At 32.4% G+C, this 20,239-nt stretch overlaps 1 protein-coding gene and 2 pseudogenes across 1 annotated transcript; 1 reads left to right on the forward strand and 2 right to left on the reverse strand.

Moving 5' to 3' along the window:
- Positions 1-5,617: 5,617 nt before the first annotated feature.
- On the reverse strand, positions 5,618-5,735 carry LOC111902237 (5S ribosomal RNA; annotated as a pseudogene).
- Positions 5,736-5,855: 120 nt separating this feature from the next.
- On the forward strand, positions 5,856-5,973 carry LOC111902242 (5S ribosomal RNA; annotated as a pseudogene).
- A 5,285-nt stretch (positions 5,974-11,258) lies between these two features.
- Positions 11,259-12,694, reverse strand: LOC111902209 (fasciclin-like arabinogalactan protein 4). The gene has a single exon (XM_023898063.3). The coding sequence runs from the start codon at positions 12,563-12,565 to the stop codon at positions 11,294-11,296; it is 1,272 nt and encodes a 423-aa protein (XP_023753831.2). The 5' UTR covers positions 12,566-12,694; the 3' UTR covers positions 11,259-11,293.
- Positions 12,695-20,239: the final 7,545 nt, after the last annotated feature.

Here is a 20,239-nt window from a genome sequence, read left to right on the forward strand (position 1 = left end):
GAGGTTGATGTATTTAAGGGTGTTTGGGATTGTTTTTTATATTAAAAAGATTTTAGGAAAAATAACTTATTGACTTAAAATTTTTTAGAACGAGTTTATAAAAAAATGTTTAGCTTAGTTTTTATAGTTGGAAAAGCCAATAAATTAAAAAAAAAATGCTTGGATAACTTTTACATGTAAAATGATCAAAAAATAACTTATTGACTTATGACTTTTTAAAAAATACTGATTTTTATAACTATTTGAAACCTTTATTTTCTCTTTTGCCAAAAAAAAAACATTTCAAAATGACTTTTCAAAAATTCAAACATCTTTTTAATTTATTGGCTTCCAATAAGTTAAAAAGTTAATTAAAAAGCAATCCCAAACACCCACTTAAACTCTTTATGTCTCAAAATAGGCAACTTGTATTATCTTGATGCGTTTTCATTTAAATTCTAAGAGATATTTTGTTTTGATATTATATTTATGTTGTTTTATATATTTGGATTGATGTAAAAGTTATGATTGTGTGTTTTTTAATATATTTTGATTGATCTGGCAGTCAAACCTCTTGAACCGAAAATCAGTCGTGTTCTAATAAAAACCAATTTTTAAAACATTGATTAGAAAGTATCGTTTCTTGGGATAAGGGGAGTGGTCATACTCAATCCACTCAAAAAGTACTATCAATTCAGCGTCATGTCAGCTCCACTACAAGCTCACCACCAAACCATTAGCCCTTGGAAATGGTTACCACTCCATAATATTTATCTTTTTATTTTTTATTTTTTTGACATTAAATTAAATAAAAAACATAATTTAAAACATAAATAAATATTTTACATTAATTAAAAACATAATACATTAATTAAAAAAACATTGAAATTTAAAACCTAAATTACTAAAATAAAACATAAAAACATAGAAAATTAAACCTAAACTAGAGAAGGTTCTCCCGTTGCGGGAGTTAGTCAGAAATTGTTCCCAGAAATACATAGTGTACAATTCAAAGAATATTTTTTTTGGTTTGGTGCATTACTAATAATGTAATTGTGATGGATCAAAAAGTTTAATAAAACAGTTAAATAAGGTTATATGACAAGTCATTACAAAGACATGAAAATGAGCCATTTCAAGAAACATAAAGAAAGTATCAATGTAAGATCTCCAAGTGGTAGTACATAATTTTGTGTCTGCAATTTTAAAAATACCTCATTAAGCAAAAAATAGATATATACTTCCATTCAGCCAAATCATGGACTTTAAAAAAAATCGTATTTAGCCCAAACATGTGCTTTATAAAAGCAAAATGCCTATTTTGGACATTTTTTCCCTTTTGTCCCATTTTTATAACTTATTCGAAATACCAAGCATTTTTGTGTCTACTCAATGTTATCTAACCTAATAATGTAAAAATGGTGTTTAAGGGTAAAATCATCTAAACATGTAAAAAGTTAGGTCACAAAGTAAAAAATAGCAACAAACTTTGATTGATATGTTAATATAAGCATCATACTTTCACTTCATCTCATTACAACAATTGTAGCTTGGAAAGTTTATCCACTACAATAATATCATCTTATCACAAAGCAATTTTTACTATCATTGAGTAGATTTTCCAAATTACAATGCCTTATTAAAAAGAAATTTGAATATAAATTGTTGTAATAAAAGGAAAGTAAAGTAGGATGCTATGAAAGTATATTTCTATTTCATGCAACAATCTTTATTCTCTAAAGCCTAAAGTAATCTACACGGTAAAAAAGATTTATCATATAGTAATAAAAAATAGAGTTTAAAACTTACAACATGGATTCTATAGTATTATTTAATGTTCCATTATCAGAAATTGAACCCCTTGGGGAAGAATCCTCTTCAGATCCTTCTCGTGAAGGTGGTCGTGGTGGAGCAACATAATTAATTTTTAACTTGCATTCCTCCACTTCATTTCCTGATTCTTTATTAAACTATCAAGATTCAAATGTGTAAGATTGATTTATATATAGATTTAATAGTTTGAAGTTTAAACACAATGTGATGATTACTGAAATTGTGAAAAGCCTTACCATTGTAGATACATAAGTATGCTCCTTGCGATCCTTATCTAGAAAGATTGGAATTTGAAAGCTCATGTTAGATTTATCATCCAATTACACATTTGTGGACTTGATATATCACCTTCCAAAAGTAAAAATTCATAAAGAGATGTCAGTTGTTATTGATCCAAAGCCTTTGAAAAAAGCTTTCAGTTAAAAAGATGAATCCAACAAATAACCTAGTGAATGTCAGCAAGATTACGCATCTTAAAATAATCAAACACTATAAAATTAACTATATTCAAGAAAAATAGATAATATACTCAAAAAAAATCAAACCTATTATGCACCAGCACATCTACCATAGTAGCTCACCCTAATCTGCAAAACTTTGAATCTTTAAACAAAAAAATCAAACCCATTACCCACAAAAAACCAAAATAAAAACAATGAAAACGGATCTCTATAAATCTTAGGGTTTGCTGATTTCAAACTTCATATTAGATTTGGGACTTTGTTTGCAGATTTCTTTATATAAAACTGTACATACCATACCAAAACCCACAAAAAAATCGATTAACAAAATCAGAAATTTAGAGATCAATATGAACTTTAACCGCGAATTGGTATAAAAACCTTATTAACATAACCACAAAAGAAACTCACCAAAAGTTGAGCCTCAATAGATAACCTATGGTCGAGTCTGCCAAAAGAATATCAACAACCACCTAAAAGTCTTGAAGTTCATTGTAATTTTATATAAAGACTTCCAATATGCGGGTACCACAACTCGGGTGCATGTACAAAACTCAAGGACAATTTCATCCAACATTGAGTATCTGCAACATAAAATAGACATGTACAATGTGTTTAACAAAAGCAAGCATCTACAACATAAATTGGACAGGTACATAAACTTAGGGGAAATTTCGTCCATAAGTGTCATCATAAACCAAAGAAGAGGCATGAAATAAAGGAAAAAAAATAATAAAATAACTCTTAACCTCACACTTGACTTAACAAAAAACCATGAGTGGATATTTTAACTGGTTTAGAAAATCAGACCTATCCAGATACACGTCTAACCATGAAATCGCCAAACAACAAAGGAAACTTATGTAATTTGTAACTTACTTGCTAATAGAGGGGATGAAGATGTGACAACCCGTTATTTTCGAGTCTGTAAAAGTCAAACAAAAGTCAAAAGTTGTTAAATAAAGTCAACCCTCAGTCCGAAAACGAGTTCTCGGCAGCAAACCCCTTGGACCGCAAACGTTCGCATGATGCCCGTTCTCGGCCGAAAACTGTTTCTCGGATAGAGTTCATGAACGAGAACCCATAAATCCTATCCATTGGCACGAGATTCTAAGTGTTTTGTCAGTCCCAACGAAGGTGCCCCATCATATTTTTGGCCTTATATATATGTGGACCGAAATCAATCCTTCACTCTTACACTTGCCAACCGAAAACACCCTTTTTCCCTCTCAAGAACACAACTGAGAACCTCACATTTTCTCTCAACTATCATCCAAAAACACCTTCCAATCTTCATATCTTGGACTGAAAACACCCATATCTTCTTGTGTTCACCAAGAACACCAATAACTCTTCGAATCATCAAGTAACCGAAAACCCCTAGGTAACCGAAAACTCCTATTTTTGGTTGATTCTAACACTTTTTATAAGTGTTTCTTACATAATCCTTGTGTTATTTATCACTTGGATTGTTAACTTATTAACTTTAGTTCTATATCGGGTATAATTATTGTTTAGGATACGACTTCTCGCACGGGTTCTAAGCTAGAGGATTATTACTACTACACTGTATCTTCACTCGAGCACTCACATATGGTGAGTTCATACCCCTATGTTTTAGCATTTTTAAATGCTTTTAGGGGGATAATACAAGCAAACCACAAGGTGGTTGTGTTAACACTTACATACGATTACAAATCATTTTAAGATATTAATGCTTTTATAAACTTATCAAACTATATTAAAAAAAATTTCAACCTCTTAAATTACCATATTTATCAAAACTATATTCATATATATAATTATGATTTAACAGGCTTAGTACCAATGTTTCTGCCTTAAATCTTGTTCCTTGTTTGGTTGTGGGATTAGGATATGAATGCTTGTCTGATTGTCTTTTAGATTATAATTATACATGCAACATATATATATATATATATATATATATATATATATATATATATATATATATATATATATATATATATATATATATATATATATATATATATAAGTATAAAACTTATTTCAATAACAATCGTTAACCCTTTTGTACATGCCGAGCAAAAGGAGTTTTTCCTTAATCATTTTCAGTACAAACATAACAAGTTATAAACTATAATAGGTATAGTTTAGGTATCAGTTCACACTATTTACTAGCTCAATAATGCATTAAATGAATCAATACATAAGTATAAATTACTTTTCATCACAAGTACATTATTCATTTACAAGAACAAGAAAACATATACACAATATACGTAAACGAGTTAATACTAGAATGTGAGACATTACTTCATGGTACCTCCTAAGGTACATGCTAAGTCCTATTTTATAACCAGAGTCTCCTGGAAGGAGAGAGTGGATTTGTGTATAGATCTATACGGAACTGAAAATCCCGCACCTCGACTGATAGCTACAGTTGGACCGGCAGGTCTAGGGGTGACAAATGTCATAACATTCTGACGCCTGAAGAACGTCATGTAGGCCACTAGTCAGTTCAGTATGATTATAATCTCATTCACATTAAGCATTTACTAAACATTTTGGTTTACAAAACAAACATTACTTTAGTAGTTTTATTCTAAGTAATAGAACTACTTATCATTATTTTCCCGTACTAATACACTATAGAGTTCATACAAGTACAGTACACTATATTCTATCAAAGAAGACATACATTTATGGAAAGCATACACTTACACTATTTTAGAGTACAATAACATACAAACATTTTGGTATTAAAGCCTAAGACTACTTTTCATTTAAATAGAGAAAATATTGGATTTTCTAGAGAGACACACTAACACTTTCATGAAACAATGATAGATTTCTAATACTAAATGTTTATGAACTCACCAACTTAAATGTTGATACATTCTTTTCAAAATAACTTGTATTCTCAGGGAACCAGTAGACAGGTACACTCATCCAGGTTTTTGAGAAGAGGAGCCTATTCAAGACTTTTCTTTTGGTTTGCTATACATTTTTGGTGTCATACAATCAACTCTAAGAACACACATGTATTAACTATATTTTAAATGCAATGGATGTTGTTGCTTGTTTTACTATTATGAAATTTTTATGATACTATACATGACGTCTTCCGACCCCGAACGTTTCCGCCGCTCTGGTTTGGGGGTGTGACAATGAAGGTGGAGTGTGTGATATCCCCAATTTCACGGCCAGAAAAGACCGATTTGTTTATGCTTTGTTTTTAAAATCAGAGTAATCGTTTAAAGAAAATTGTTGCAGAATTTGTTCCCAAAAACAAAAATATGATAACCATTCATCCAAACTGTAACATCCCCCTCTGGCACGTATCACAATATTGTCCGCTTTGGGCCACTCGGCACGAGGACTTCCCAGGGGGTCACCCATCCTGGTACTACTCCCGCCCAAGCACGCTTAACTGCAGAGTTCTTATGGGATCTGCTGCCCTCACGGCTTTAAAACGCGTTGTGACAAGGAAGGTATCCACACCCCTTTATAAGGAAATGTTTCGTTCTCCTTCCCAACCGAAAGTGGTGTGGAAGGAGAACTAAACACTCCTTATAAGGGGTGTGGATACCTTCCTTGTCACAACGCGTTTTAAAGCCGTGAGGGCAGCAGATCCCATAAGAACTCTGCAGTTAAGCGTGCTTGGGCGGGAGTAGTACCAGGATGGGTGACCCCCTGGGAAGTCCTCGTGCCGAGTGGCCCAAAGCGGACAATATTGTGATACGTGCCAGAGGGGGATGTTACAAATGGTATCAAAGCCAGGTTAAAGTGGGTTAGATCTGATCCCACATTGGCTGGGAAGGAGAACTAAGCATTCCTTATAAGGGATGTGGATACCTTCCCTAAAACAACGCGTTTTAAAGCCGTGAGGGCAGCAGATCCCATAAGAACTCTGCAGTTAAGCGTGCTCGGGCGGGAGTAGTACCAGGATGGGTGACCCCCTGGGAAGTCCTCGTGCCGAGTGGCCCAAAGCGGACAATATTGTGATACGTGTCAGAGGGGGTGATGTTACACAAACATTTCTCAAAGAGAATGTATTTTCATTAAATAATAAAACCTTGGGATGTCATGTTCGATACAGACCAAAAGCATAAACAATATAAAATAGACCTTACAATAGTTATTTAACTACTGATCTATAATCCAAAATCTCTCGTCAAGTCCACCAACTTATACCCTTGTGCCATTACCTGTAATGAAAAGAAAATTGAGTGGGTCAGGCTTGGGAGCCTGGTGAGCATATAGGGTTTTCAACCCACAATAATATAATTATTATATTTAATCAGCAAACAATCAACCCAATTACCCATCCCCATTATCTTCTTAAGGTTTTACCCTAAGAACCAACTATCCTTCATTCATTTATTCGTAAAGGATTGGCACGAATTCCATTGTTGCCAAAGTTTATTTATCAAGTACTAAATCTATAGTTATCAGGCGCTAACTCCATAGTCACCAAGGTTCACTTAACAAGCGCTAACTCCATAGTCGTCAAGGCTTACTCAACAAGCGCTAACTCCATAGTCGCCAAGGTTCATCAAATAGGCACGAAGTCACATCGTCGCCAAGGTTTATACAATAGGCGCTAACTCCATAGTCACCAACTATCCCATCTACCCAAGTTCTACCCAATATTTTCGTAGATATAAATACTTACACATTTTAAATCATTTAACACTTGTATAAAACATCAATTCCACGCCCATCTCAAATAGACAAATAATATATAAACACATAGCACGTATTTCATAGCAAATACTTCATATTTATGTGTTAGAAGAAAGTAACTACACACTCACACATATAAACAACAATATACTTAATACACTCAAACCATACTTGTATTATTATCGTGTTTATGAAAGGTAGTATACACTCACTTGATCAGAAGATGATCGGACAGCACTACAACTTGCAGAAGTAGTAATCCTCAGCAGATCTGAAAGATCTCTACAAAAATCGAGCTTCTCGCAGGCAGAGCTTCGACTCGGGAATCGCACTTCTCGCGATCTTCGGGATCTCGGGACTTGCTTCGGGGCTCGAGGATATTACCGGGGCTTCGGGGTACTTCTGGCACGCAAAACGATGCAAAACGGGAGAGAGAAGAGAGAAAGATAGCAAAGGAGTCGTCTGCCTTCAAATCCTATTTATAGAGGCTGGAACCTCGGAGTACGCGAGGCGTACGCCTCGGATCGTCATGGCTTACGTATCCGAAATACTCGAGTGCGAATGTCGACACACCTCGGTGTACGCGGGGCGTACTTCGGATGAGTCCGATGACTCGTCTTCGGATAATACCGGGATTTAATAATTAAATTTAATTATTAATTATTTAATAAACTTCGAAAATTCATATCTTCTTCATACGAACTCCGTTTTCGACGTTCTTTATATCCACGCGTAGGTGAGACTACGCTATACAACTTTCGTTTAGACTTCGTCAGCTAATTTTGACTTTATTTTTATTATTTATTTTTAGTCGGCCCGGACAGGAAAACTTCGTTATAAAATCATAACTTCTTCGTTTGACGTCCGTTCTCGCCTAACTTTTCATCGCTTCGATACCAACAACGAGATCTTCAATTCTCGTTTAGATTGTTTTGGCTAAAAACCGCTCGATCTCAAATCGAGTATTTCAGGCTGCATACCGCTAAGCCGAAAATTCGATAAATCATAATTTTTTCATACAAAGTCAGATTTGGGCGTTCTTTATATGTACGGAATCCTTGTAACATATACTACAACTTAGTTAAGATTATTCATTCTAAATAATCTTCTATCAAAAAGTCATTTTTGACGCTTATCGTCTCTAAATTGACTAGCTCTGATCTACAGGCGTTACAGAGTGTATGCATAGAGAATCTTAGATAGGGAGAGGTATGTCCGAGGATGGCTTGAGAAAAAAAATTGAACCATAGATACTCCACTTCGTATCTACTACTGATGTAATAAACTAAAGAAACACATAAAACCCATTTCTATTCTCGTTGGAAAAACCATATCTGCACAGAGAACCCCATAAACTGTTTACGTTCATTTTGGAAAAAAAAAAGTAAATTCAGAAAAGATAACAATAGAGTGAGTCATGAGAGTGTGTGTGCGCGCATAGATATAGAGAAATAGTGTGCGATGGTGCGTGTGTGTAGCGGTGGTCATCTTGGTTGGTGTGACAGGTTAGAGAGATTTTATAAAGACATATACTTCAAGGTTAGAAATGTTACCTAAGGTAACCTCAAAATCAAGGTCAGATGGTGATGATTTCCATTATGTGCTTCCTGAGATCATATCGACTATGGTGGTCGTCCTTCCCCTTTTGTTGATGGTCGTCAGACATCGATGGAAAGCGGAGGAAGTGAGAGCGATTGAAGTCAATGACGGTGGATGAAGGGAAAAAAGGAGTTGGTGAAGAAATAGAAGAGAAACGGTGGGGTGGGAAGCACAATCGAGGAAGACGTCCTGATGGTCCATCTGGTATTCAGGTCTCAAGCGTCAGTGGTGTGGGGGTGTGGTGGAGTAATGTTATTTGGGAATTGAAACGGTGGAGGACACCTTGTTTGGAGTAGGAAGTCGATGGAAGAAGAAAAGAACGCGTGGAAAGGTAAATATATAGTTGCAGAGAAAGAGAACACACAATTATGGCCATAATGAATTTAAAAAAAAAATTGCAACCAATGATAAGGAAGAACCATTCACAAAGGTACCTCTAGATTAATATTTATATAAATTACTAAAAAAACATAGAAAATAAAACTTAAATATTAAAACACTAGAGCCTAATTTCCATATTTTTCACGAACTTGTTGTTGGACTTTTAGAAATACGACTAGATTTTCCGGGTTGAGATCCGGTTGCGGATTTGTGTTTTAAATTTGAAGATAGGTAAGTGTTATTTTTTCGGCGACGAACTTCCTCCATTGATTAAAAAAAATCTAAGAGTCATATCTATTTTTTCGCAAGTACGTCTTCACAAACTGCTTTTCCGCTTGATGATCCTGCCTTTCTCGATTTGTCTCTTCCCAGTGGTCGGAGAAGATAGACTTCTGGATGTTCTTGGCCTTTTGTTGGATCCAGTGGTAGATCCCAAATGCGTCGTCTCCTGATAAAGGACTCATTTTTTACTGTTACGACAAAATTCCAACGCTTTTTGGTTGCAGAATGGTTTACCATTGTTTGTAATTTTGTATTGGTAGCATGCGGTTGATAAAATATTGAAATCATTGCTACCACTTTTGTGCATACTTTTAAGAATATCAAAATATGTCGTTGAATTTCGTGCAAGTCGCTTGTAGGTCAAGCCATTTTGCATTGACCGAATCATATGTCCGCTCCGTTTCCCTTCCTAATAACACATGAAAGTGGTCTAGAACACGATTCCAAAAACTTTGACCCGATTGCACGTTCCCGACGTCATCGTCTTGCGATATGAAAATTCAAGCTTTCGCTAAAGCTTCCTCCTCGTCTTAGGTCCATTGTGTAGTTCTTTCTCTCTCTCTCTCTCTTGGATCTTTTCCTTTTTTGCCTTCTTCGAGTTGGTTGTTGTATTTCTTGGACCCATTTGTCATCGTTGTCGATGTTTATAGGTTGTGATTGAAATAAGAGGACTTGAGATTAGGGATGAGCGTGGGACGTAACCAATACCGACCCATACCGTTTTCGATTTCCCAAAAACCGAATTTAATCAAAAGTCAATCCCGAATACCAAACCGAATTAACATCACGGGTACCGAAAATGGTACCAGTTTCGATATTAGTACCGATACTAGCGTTACCGAATCCCGAATTTTGTGAATTTGGAGTACGGGGTACCGTCCCATATTTTTAAATTCGGTACAGTTCGGTACCGGTTCCGGTACAGTACAGGTATGAGATCGGGGTTTGGTACAAACTGTTCATCCCTACTTGAGATGGTTGTAAAGGTTGCACGTGAAATGGTTGAGGCTGAAAAGATTGGGGTTGAAATTGTAGAGAATGTTGTTATTGAAAGACATTAAATTGAGATTGATTGAATTGTTGGTTGTTGTTGGTAGTAGTTTGGGTGATATGAAATTAATGAATAGAGGTTATTGGATTGATAATGATATTAATGGCATGTAACTAAGATTTGAATATAGATCATTTGAAGTGTTTTAAGTATTTGAAATGGATGAGTTATTTTGATTTCCCGAAAACCGAATTTAATTAAAAGTCAATCCCGAATACCAAACCGAATTAACATCACGGGTACCGAAAATGGTACCAGTTTCGATATTAGTACCGGTACTAGCGTTACCGAATCCCGAATTTCGTGAATTTGGAGTATGGGGTACCGTCCCATATTTTTAAATTCGGTACAGTTCGGTACCGGTTCCGGTACAGTACATGTATGAGATCGGGGTTTGGTACAAACTGTTCATCCCTACTTGAGATGGTTGTAAATGTTGCACGTGAAATGGTTGAGGCTGAAAATATTGGGGTTGAAATTGTAGAGAATGTTGTTATTGAAAGACATTAAATTGAGATTGATTGAATTGTTGGTTGTTGTTGGTAGTAGTTTGGGTGATATAAAATTAATGAATGGAGGTTATTGGATTGATAATGATATTAATGGCATGTAACTAAGATTTGAATATAGATCATTTGAAATGTTTTAAGTATTTAAAATGAATGAGTTATTTTGATTTGGATCCATAGGTCGAAAAAAATGAAAAAATATAATAAAGTTGTGTGTATTTGTAGTGTGAAGAAAATAAATGGTATCTATAGTTGTAGTTTGTTAGTTTAAAATAAAAAATTAAATCATTTTTTTTAGGTCCAAGGGACACAAAAAACGGTTAAAAAGTCGACGTTGCTGCTTCCTTCATCTGATTCGTTGTCTTGGCCCGTCTTTGCAGCCCGTCACAACCAAAGACACCGGGACGGTGTTCACGCGTTACTTGGGTTGCCACGTAGGAAACCGGGCATGGGGGACAGCCCATTCTGGATAGCCTTATGGTTGTATTCCAATAATTCATGTTCAAAATGTAATTTTAATTCATATAATATCATATTAATACATACAACAATCCTGTACACATCAACAATCCCAAATTTACGATCCCTACCCCCGCCGTAGAATGTACTTCCTCCCGGAGCCCTGGCGGCCACGACTGACCATAAAATTCCGGTGGAGAATTCAGTGGCGGAGGTGACATAACCGGCGACTGAGCTCCAGCTGCGGCCGGAGCATCCACCACTGTTTCTTTCTTCCCAAATATCTCTTTCGGCAATAAAACCTTCGAAATCCCAAAAATCGCAATCGGGTTCTGATCAGATACGGTTTGGGTCACGGAAGCTTCCACTATACCCGTACTGATTGCAACCGACCCGTTAACCCGAGAAATGTTCAATGTGAAGCTTCCGGCTCCTTTATCTTCAGTAGCTAGGGTTGGTTGAACCGGGTTCACTATTGACTCAAGCGACCCGAGTGGGTAATATGAATGCAACACATGGAAACGTAACACATCGGCTTTCTTGTCCGCCGGCAAGGATTGGAAGTTTGCGGTGGCCGGTAGATCGGCGAAAGCATCGTCTGTAGGCACGAACAAGGTTATCCCTGCTCCACCTGCTTCCGATTCGAATTCCTGCACGACTCCCGAGGCTGAAAGGATTGACGCCACTACATTAAAGTTGTGGCCGTCGATTAGGGCTTTAGTGATGTTAAGCCCCAACGGTGGACGACTTTCCGCCGCCATCAGATCGAATCCGTATGGGAGAATGAGTGAATTGACAGTGAAGATGCTGACGTTGTAAGGTAAGGTTACGACTAGGGAGATGACGGTGGCGTTGTTGTTGTTGGGTGTTTGGGAGTCAGCTGATAGCGATCGGATGGTGGTTGTGTCGGTGTCGGGGTTGTGTGTGACATTGACGGAGCCGAAAGTGTCGGCAGCTCGGCCGGTGGTTTGGAAGAGGGTGGTGATGAGTTTTCCGGATGGAGGATAGTGGCGGAGGTCGTGGAGGGTGATGTACTGGAGTAGGACGTGGTAGCGGAAGACGTCGGCGACATTGGTGGATGAAGAAGAGGAAGAGGAAGAGCGACGGATAAGGTTAGAAGAGCGGAGGAAGGAGTTGGGGACGGCGAGGAGGGTGATGGAGGTGCGGTGGGAAAGATCGTCGGCGACGTTGGTGGTGGAAAGAAGGTCGGAGAAGTCGGAGAGATCTGGGTAAGGGGATAAGAGATGGGTAATGTTGACGGCGGAGATGAAGGCCGGGAGGTAGGAGAGTAAATAAATGTGTATCAGAAGGGTAAAACGGGAAATACACAGAGAAATTGCCATTTCTCCGAGGGGTAGTGGAAAGCCTGCGATGGGAAGGGAAGGGTATTGGGTTGAAAAGGGAAAGGGGAGGGGGTATGATCTGGTGATGATGGTGTATGGTTGTATGGTGGTGATGATGTATGATTGTGTATGATAATGAATAATGATGACGATAATGTTTTCTAATTGAAAGCAACACTTTTGTCTGGCTCGAATATTAAGTCCCTGTACTTTAAACAAACAGCTACTGAGAACCCTCTATGTTTATACATGAACACGAGTGAAGTGAAGATGGAAACTAGTTGCATAAGTAAATTACAAAAATGATCCTTCTGATTTTTATTTTTTTTATTGCCTTTTGTACATTTTTAAAACATTTTGCAATTTTAGTCCTTATTACATGATCTGTATCATTTTTGGTTCTTATATCAAGTTCAATTATTTTTCTATCCTTATTTATAATAATAATTATTGAAAAATAATTAGACAATGGGTAAAAGGTTATTTTTACATAAATGGTATATTTTCAAATGAATGGGTCTCGAAGAAAATGTCAATATGGGCCTGAAATTAAATACTGCGACTTTTCTAAACCTAAGTTTAGTCGATTTCAAGTTGTTAAAGTCAAAAGATTTAAAATCATCTAAATAGACCATAAAGTATAAACTTAGGACAATAGGACTTAAACTACTTTTGGGCTGACAAAGTCGTTGTTTCAGAGGCCCACGAATAACCATTAAGCCCAAATTGTTGCATCATGGACATGTAGTCATGTCAAATAAAATTAAATTGTGAAGAAAGATAAGATTAAATTAGGACAAATATTTAATATCAAATAAAATATTTTGCTTTATTTCTTTTGTGTAAATTGATTTTTATTTTTGACCAATTTACCAAAAATTACTCGATTCAAAAGAATTAATAATGTGAAATCATATGGATGTAAACACCAAAAATTTTAACTTATAGTTTTTATCTACGCATTGCTCATTCTTAATAGTACGTAGTAATTTACAACAATTTGAATTTTTGTAATAACCACGATCTGTTTCAAATATCATAATGTCAATAACTCAGTAGTTAAAACTAGAGTTTGAGTAAATACATTTCTACTTCTAAACTTTTTCCTTCACGAAAAACAAATTAGATTTTAAAAAAATGAATAACTTTTATATAATTAATCCTACAGACAAAGTTGTTCATATGCTCAATGGGTTGGTAATCTAATTTATCCTATCAAAGTGGTCCCATATTTATTTTAAATATATATTGTTATTTTTCATTTTTTTTAAAGTGAAGAAGCCTTTAAAAATATGTGATGGTTAATTTTTTTTATAAAATATTACACTTTGATCGAATGCGCCCATTTTAATAAAAGATACAACGTTTACTTTCGTTGTACCATTTTATTATTAGTTTAATGGTGTTTATTATAATATACTAATTAAAATTAAAATAAAATTAATAAAGTTTTATTTTCAGTATTTAAGTTATCCTGTTTCTAAAAACAAGGGTAGCTTACAAGAAATAATCAAATATTAATTTCATTTTAATATAGAACAACTATTTTTGTAATAGACTGATGAATTATTGTATATTTTGCTATGTAGATAGAGTTGTTAACGTATCAATAAATATCAATCTATGTAATATTTTATTAGGATATTATACTTATTTTATTCACTATAATGATATCATATAATTAAAATAAGTTAGGGTAAGCTACAAGTTTCTTCCATAAGTGTATGTTTGTCCTAGCATTTATCTTCCAACATATCTTCTCATTCTACCTTTATCCAAAGGATCAAAATTGAAACATCTTTTCCTCTTATATTTTCTTCATTTCCATCATTAAGAACAAAATCCAAAACGAAGTTCTAAGATCTCATATTGAAACCCAAAGCTAAAAGTGCAAACCAAAAAGAGAAATATGAAAATTAAAAACCTAAAGAAATTCTAAAATATCTAAACCTGGAATCCAAATAAAAGAAGTCATGTGAACTCAAATACATACCCAAAGCCTTAGAAAAGTCGTGAGATGGACCAAGTTCAAACCCAAACTTAAAAAGATAAATTTAAATAAAACAATAAAAAAAGAGTAAAAAACCTAAAGACATACATAATTTTTTTTTGTTAATATTCCTTTAGAAGTTTTTAATTACGTTGATTTGGTGGGAAAAACTCTAAAATAGGTTTTCCGACCGTCCAACTCACATACCCTCTTCTCTAAGACTTGAACACTGAATCTTCCAAACAAGAGTTCATTGCTTTAACCGGTAGAATACTAAGTAATTAGTGGGAAAACTCTAATTGTTTTAATCATTTATGCTTCATTTGCAAGTTGAATGATTTTATTCCTATTATAACGAGTAAAATGCAAAAATGTTTCTTGTGTATCTATTTTTATTGTTTAAGTTCGAAAGTATATATATATATATATATATATATATATATATATATATATATATATATATATATATATATATATATATATAGAGAGAGAGAGAGAGAGAGAGAGAGAGAGCTAGATTCAAATGTTTTCAGCAACTATTGTGTGCATGAATGCACCAATAGGAATTTAGGAAAAAAATAAATCATTAATAATAAATATAAGGGTATAATAGTAATCTATACTATAATTAATTATGGTAAATTGATACAATTAAATAATATCCCCTTTTAAATAAAGATATCAGTTTTAAAACCTCACCCCTTCCAGATTAGGGTTGCACGCTCCCTCTTCATCTTATATAGTACCCACACACACATAGAGACCCGGTAGAACTACTCCACCCGCATAACAGGTGATGATCCACTTTCCGTCTTAGGCCTCCACACACAGAAAGTTCCAGAAGGTAGAGCTTCCAATTCGTCGGCTTCTGATGATGAACACGAAGAAGATTCTTCTGGTTCATCAATGAACAACTTCCGTAATGAACTGGTGATAGAATCAGAAGCATGAATCTCATTATCCTTTGATTTAACTTCATCCTTGATGAGAAGATTGCGATTGAAAAGAGGAAAAACAGTCAAGCCTTGTGAATTGAGTATAAAGATTTGTGCAGGAATCGGCTTCCAGGTATGCACTGTATTATCTTTTTTATTGTAAATTTAGTCACATTCATGTATTTACTAATTACATATGTTGTATGTTTCATCAAATGGAGTATAAAGATTTGTGCATCTGATTTGCCCGCCAAATGTTTGATAAAATGCTTGAATCAAATATTTCAGCCATTTTTTTTTTGTAATATTTGAGCTATCATATCTTTCTCATACTAGCTTGGAATGATATGAAATTTGTTTATGCATATTCTCCTTTGTGTTAGCTCCAAGTTAGGTTTAGAAGTCATTTAAATTTGATTAATATTGGTTGAGTTATAGTCCTTCGAACATGCGATGTTACAGCTGTATTTTTAGCACTCTTTGTTCAGAAACATTTGTGATCTGTGAACTGTCATATTTACCACATTCTAAATTGTAATAAGTTGACCTTTATCCAAAGTATTGTCCTCTATGTTAGCTACAATGTAGTCATTGTAATTAGACTAAGTCGATAATTTGGATCAGATGACTCAGGGAATACTTGATCAAGTGACTCGAGTACATTCTGTTAGAATAAATTAAAAGTCTTTAATGTCTAACACATTCTGTTAGAATATACTAAAAGTTATACTATTTTAAAGTTGATTATGTTTTTTTTTTTTTGGATTTAGGTTTTGAAGGGGCTGCCATTGATGTGGAAAATGAAGAAAACATGGAGAACGAGAGTATTCTAGCAGAATGTTGTTATATTTTTAAGAATGTTATTCATTTTTGTTGATATTCTTTTAGAATATTTATAACTATATTAAAATGTATAAGACTTTTAGTCTATAAGAATATGTATGAATTTATATTTAAGTTCGGATATATAAGAATATATTAGAATGTTTGTTATTTTTCAACATCTGATTCAAGAATTTTGTTTTTCTTCAATAATATTTCATTAGAATAAAATTCTGAAAAAATATCAATCTAACAAAAAATATTCTGATAGAATAAAATCAGTAAAAATTTAAATTGAATTAATTAAAAAATTAAGATTTTTTTTTTAAATTAGGAGAATTAATCATTCCTAAAAATCCGAAAATTTCCTTTTATAAATGTAGTTATTTGTCCAAAATACCCTTTTGCTAAAAATTGTGTGATTATATGATACATGTTACCCCATTCTAATATCATACACTTTCAAATCATGTTCATTGATTAATTTCATCCGTTGGTCCAGATATGTGCATTTTGGCACACAATACTTAGTAAAAACAAAATAACCTAAGCTTATATATATATATATATATATATATATATATATATACACACACACACACACTAGCTGTCTACCCGTGCAAAGCAGCGACGACGACTTGTTTATGGGTAATGGTTAATTCAATTAAGTGAATAGTTTCTTTGCGGCTATCAAATCAAACCATAAATTTCATTAACTGTTATACAAATTACATTGATATTTTTTTAGTTTTTATAATCATTAGACGTTGGTAAATCTATTTATGTGTCACTTCTTTACAAATTACAATTAACTACTCATAATATTAACTCCAAATAATTTCATCGACAAATAGTGACATTTTGATGATTTGTTTCCCTTCGGTGACGTTAAATATGTTTTTTTTTCAGCGATAAGTTTTCTTTTGGTGAATAGTTTATTTTAGAAGCATTCCATTAAAAAAAATCTTAAAGTGCATCCGAAAAATAATTTATTGTTGTGTGTTTCTATTTATGGTTTTTTGTTTTCGGCAAATAGTTTCTTTTTTGCTATCATTACACCTCATTGTAACCATTATTTGGAAGTGAAGAAAAATGTGTTGCAATAACCTTTGAAATGAGTTGTTATAACCTAGTGGAATTTATACCGTACTCAATAGGGGTCACAAGTGGAATTGACACAAATAAGGCACGTAATGTCCAACCCTTTATATTTCATTCCGGACGAATAATCTTTTAATAGGAAGCAATGAAACTATGAGCACAAAAAATGCAACGTCAGTTAGTCTTTTTTTGGTGGACCGTGAATACTACAGGTGGTTTAGTTTCTGGTGTATATAAATTGTGGAGATGTTATGTCTTTTATTATTGCATGTGTTAAGGGAGTCTATAGAAAATCATAGTTATTCCACCTTTTAACTCTTAGAATCGATAAAATTTTAAAAAGCAAAAGTTATTCCTATTTTATCTCCTAAACGACTAAAAAGTTTGAACGGATAATAAAATGTGTATAGAAATTTTTACATAAATAAAAGAAGACTTATTATATCAACAAATATTAGTTATTCTAGACAAATACAGATTTTTTTTTCTTATAACTCCTTAATGGATAACATGCTTGAGCGAGCGCGCTCGCGTGTGTGTGTGTGTGTATATATATATATATATATATATATATATATATATATATATATATATATATATATATATATATATATATATATATATATATATACATACTAGGCGAATGCCCGCGTGTTGCGCAGAAACAACTATATAGTTGAAGTCTTTACAAATATATGTTTTTTTAAATATAACAATAATGTTGTTGTTAAATTTGATATAATAATTTTTATACTAAATTGATATAATATATTGATTATTTTGAATTATATGATAATATATATATCTATTATAACTTCGTAATCTCAATTGTTTGAATGACTTCTACCCGCGACTTACACATGAATAAAATTAAATATAATATATGGTTTAATGTTATTTATAGTTGTTATTGTAAATTAATTTTTTTAAAATTTATTTGCTTAATGTTTTAATTTCTATCATTATAATTATTTAAAACATTAAACATTATTTTTTTATTTTAAAAGTAACAATATAATCATTTATACATAATTATTTTTAACTATTGTTATTGTAAGTTATTTTAAACTACTTATTTGGAAACTTTTAACGATTATAAAAATATATTTTGGAAATATTTCAGTTAATCTGATATTACAATTTAGTTTTTGCATTTATGACTACAATTTATCACTTTTAACTATTTACAAAATATTCTTTGGCTATTCAAGTGGAACTGAAATTTATATTTATGTTAACATTGTAAAGCGCAGAAACTCCTATATAATTGAAGTCTGTACAAATATATGTTTTTTTTTAATATAACAATAACCTTGTTGTTAAATTTGATAAAATAGTTTGTATACTAAATTGATATAATATATTGGTTATTTTGAATTATATGATAATATATACATCTATTATAACTTCATAATCTCAATCGTTTGAATGACTTCTATCCGCGAGTTACACATGAATAAAATTAAATATAATATATGGTTTAATGTTATTTATAGTTGTTATTGTTGTTAACTAATTTTTTAAAATTGATTTGCTTAATGCTTTAAATTCTATCATTATAATTATTTAAAATATCAAACATTATTTTTGATTTTAATGGTAACAATATAATCGTATATATAGAGTTACTTTTAACCATCATAAATTATGTTTAGTAATATTTTAGTTAAGCTGAGATTACAATTTAGTTTTTGCATTTATCACTACAATTTATCATTTTTAACTATTTATAAAATATTCATTTGTTTTTTAAATGGAACTGAGATTTATATTTATGTTGGCATTGTAATGTTATATTTTAGTTAACAATTTAAGTATTTTGTCCAAAGTGTTCAAAGGTTGTAGCTTTAAACTGATAATGGTTTACATATAACAACATATTAAGTTTAATAAATTAAGTATAATATGTTAAAAGTTAAAGACATAACTTTATAAGTAAAAAGAAATATATTATTTCAAATTTAAAATTTAGTTTATTTATGATTACACTTTAGGTTTGATATTTATTTAACGTTATTAACCAACTTATAATCATTATTAGAAAGACACTACAATTTATCACTTTTAACTATTTAGAAAATATTATTTGGGTTGTTTAAGTTAAACTAAAATTTATATTTAAGTTGACATTGTAAATCTAAATTAATAATTTAAGTGTTTTATACAAATTGTTCTACAATTATATGTTTAAAATGATAATGGTTTACATCCTACAATATATTAAAACTAATAAATTAAGTATAATATGTTAAAAGTTAAAAAACATAACTTTATAAGTAGAAGTAATGATATTATTTTAATATTGCAATTTAGCTTATATATGACTACACTTTAGATTTGATATTTATTTAACTTAATTAACAAAATTATAAATATTATTAGAAAGATATTGAAAAGTCATAGGGGTTTTAAATGAATGTGGTGAAAGGAAAAAAATACATGGAAGTTTCAAATGAATGTGGTGAAAGGAAAAATGTTTCCTTTATAAGTATACTAGGCGAATCCCCGCGTGTTGCGCGAGAATAAAATTATATAGTTAAAATAAAAACTTTTACCAAATTATTATTTAATATTTCTACTTTGAAACAAAATGTTAGTAGTAAAGCAAACATATAGTTAACATATTAGTTTTATTAAACATTATGGTTTAATTTTTAAGTCATTGTGATATATACAATTATTTGATAATTTTATAAACTGTTTTATCTTGTGTAAATTATATATCAAATGAATGATAATATAATGGGTAACAAAACGTGTGAACAAAAATATGAACTGCAACTTTTAGTAACATAAAAAATAGAAAAACATCTATTATGACATTTG

Source organism: Lactuca sativa, chromosome 9, assembly GCF_002870075.4.
Source record: "Lactuca sativa cultivar Salinas chromosome 9, Lsat_Salinas_v11, whole genome shotgun sequence".
In the NCBI taxonomy this organism is placed as follows: domain Eukaryota; kingdom Viridiplantae; phylum Streptophyta; class Magnoliopsida; order Asterales; family Asteraceae; genus Lactuca; species Lactuca sativa.

Excerpts from the sequence above, each read along its gene's own strand:
- LOC111902209 (XM_023898063.3), bottom strand. The coding sequence starts at position 12,565 with ATGGCAATTTCTCTGTGTATTTCCCGTTTTACCCTTCTGATACACATT.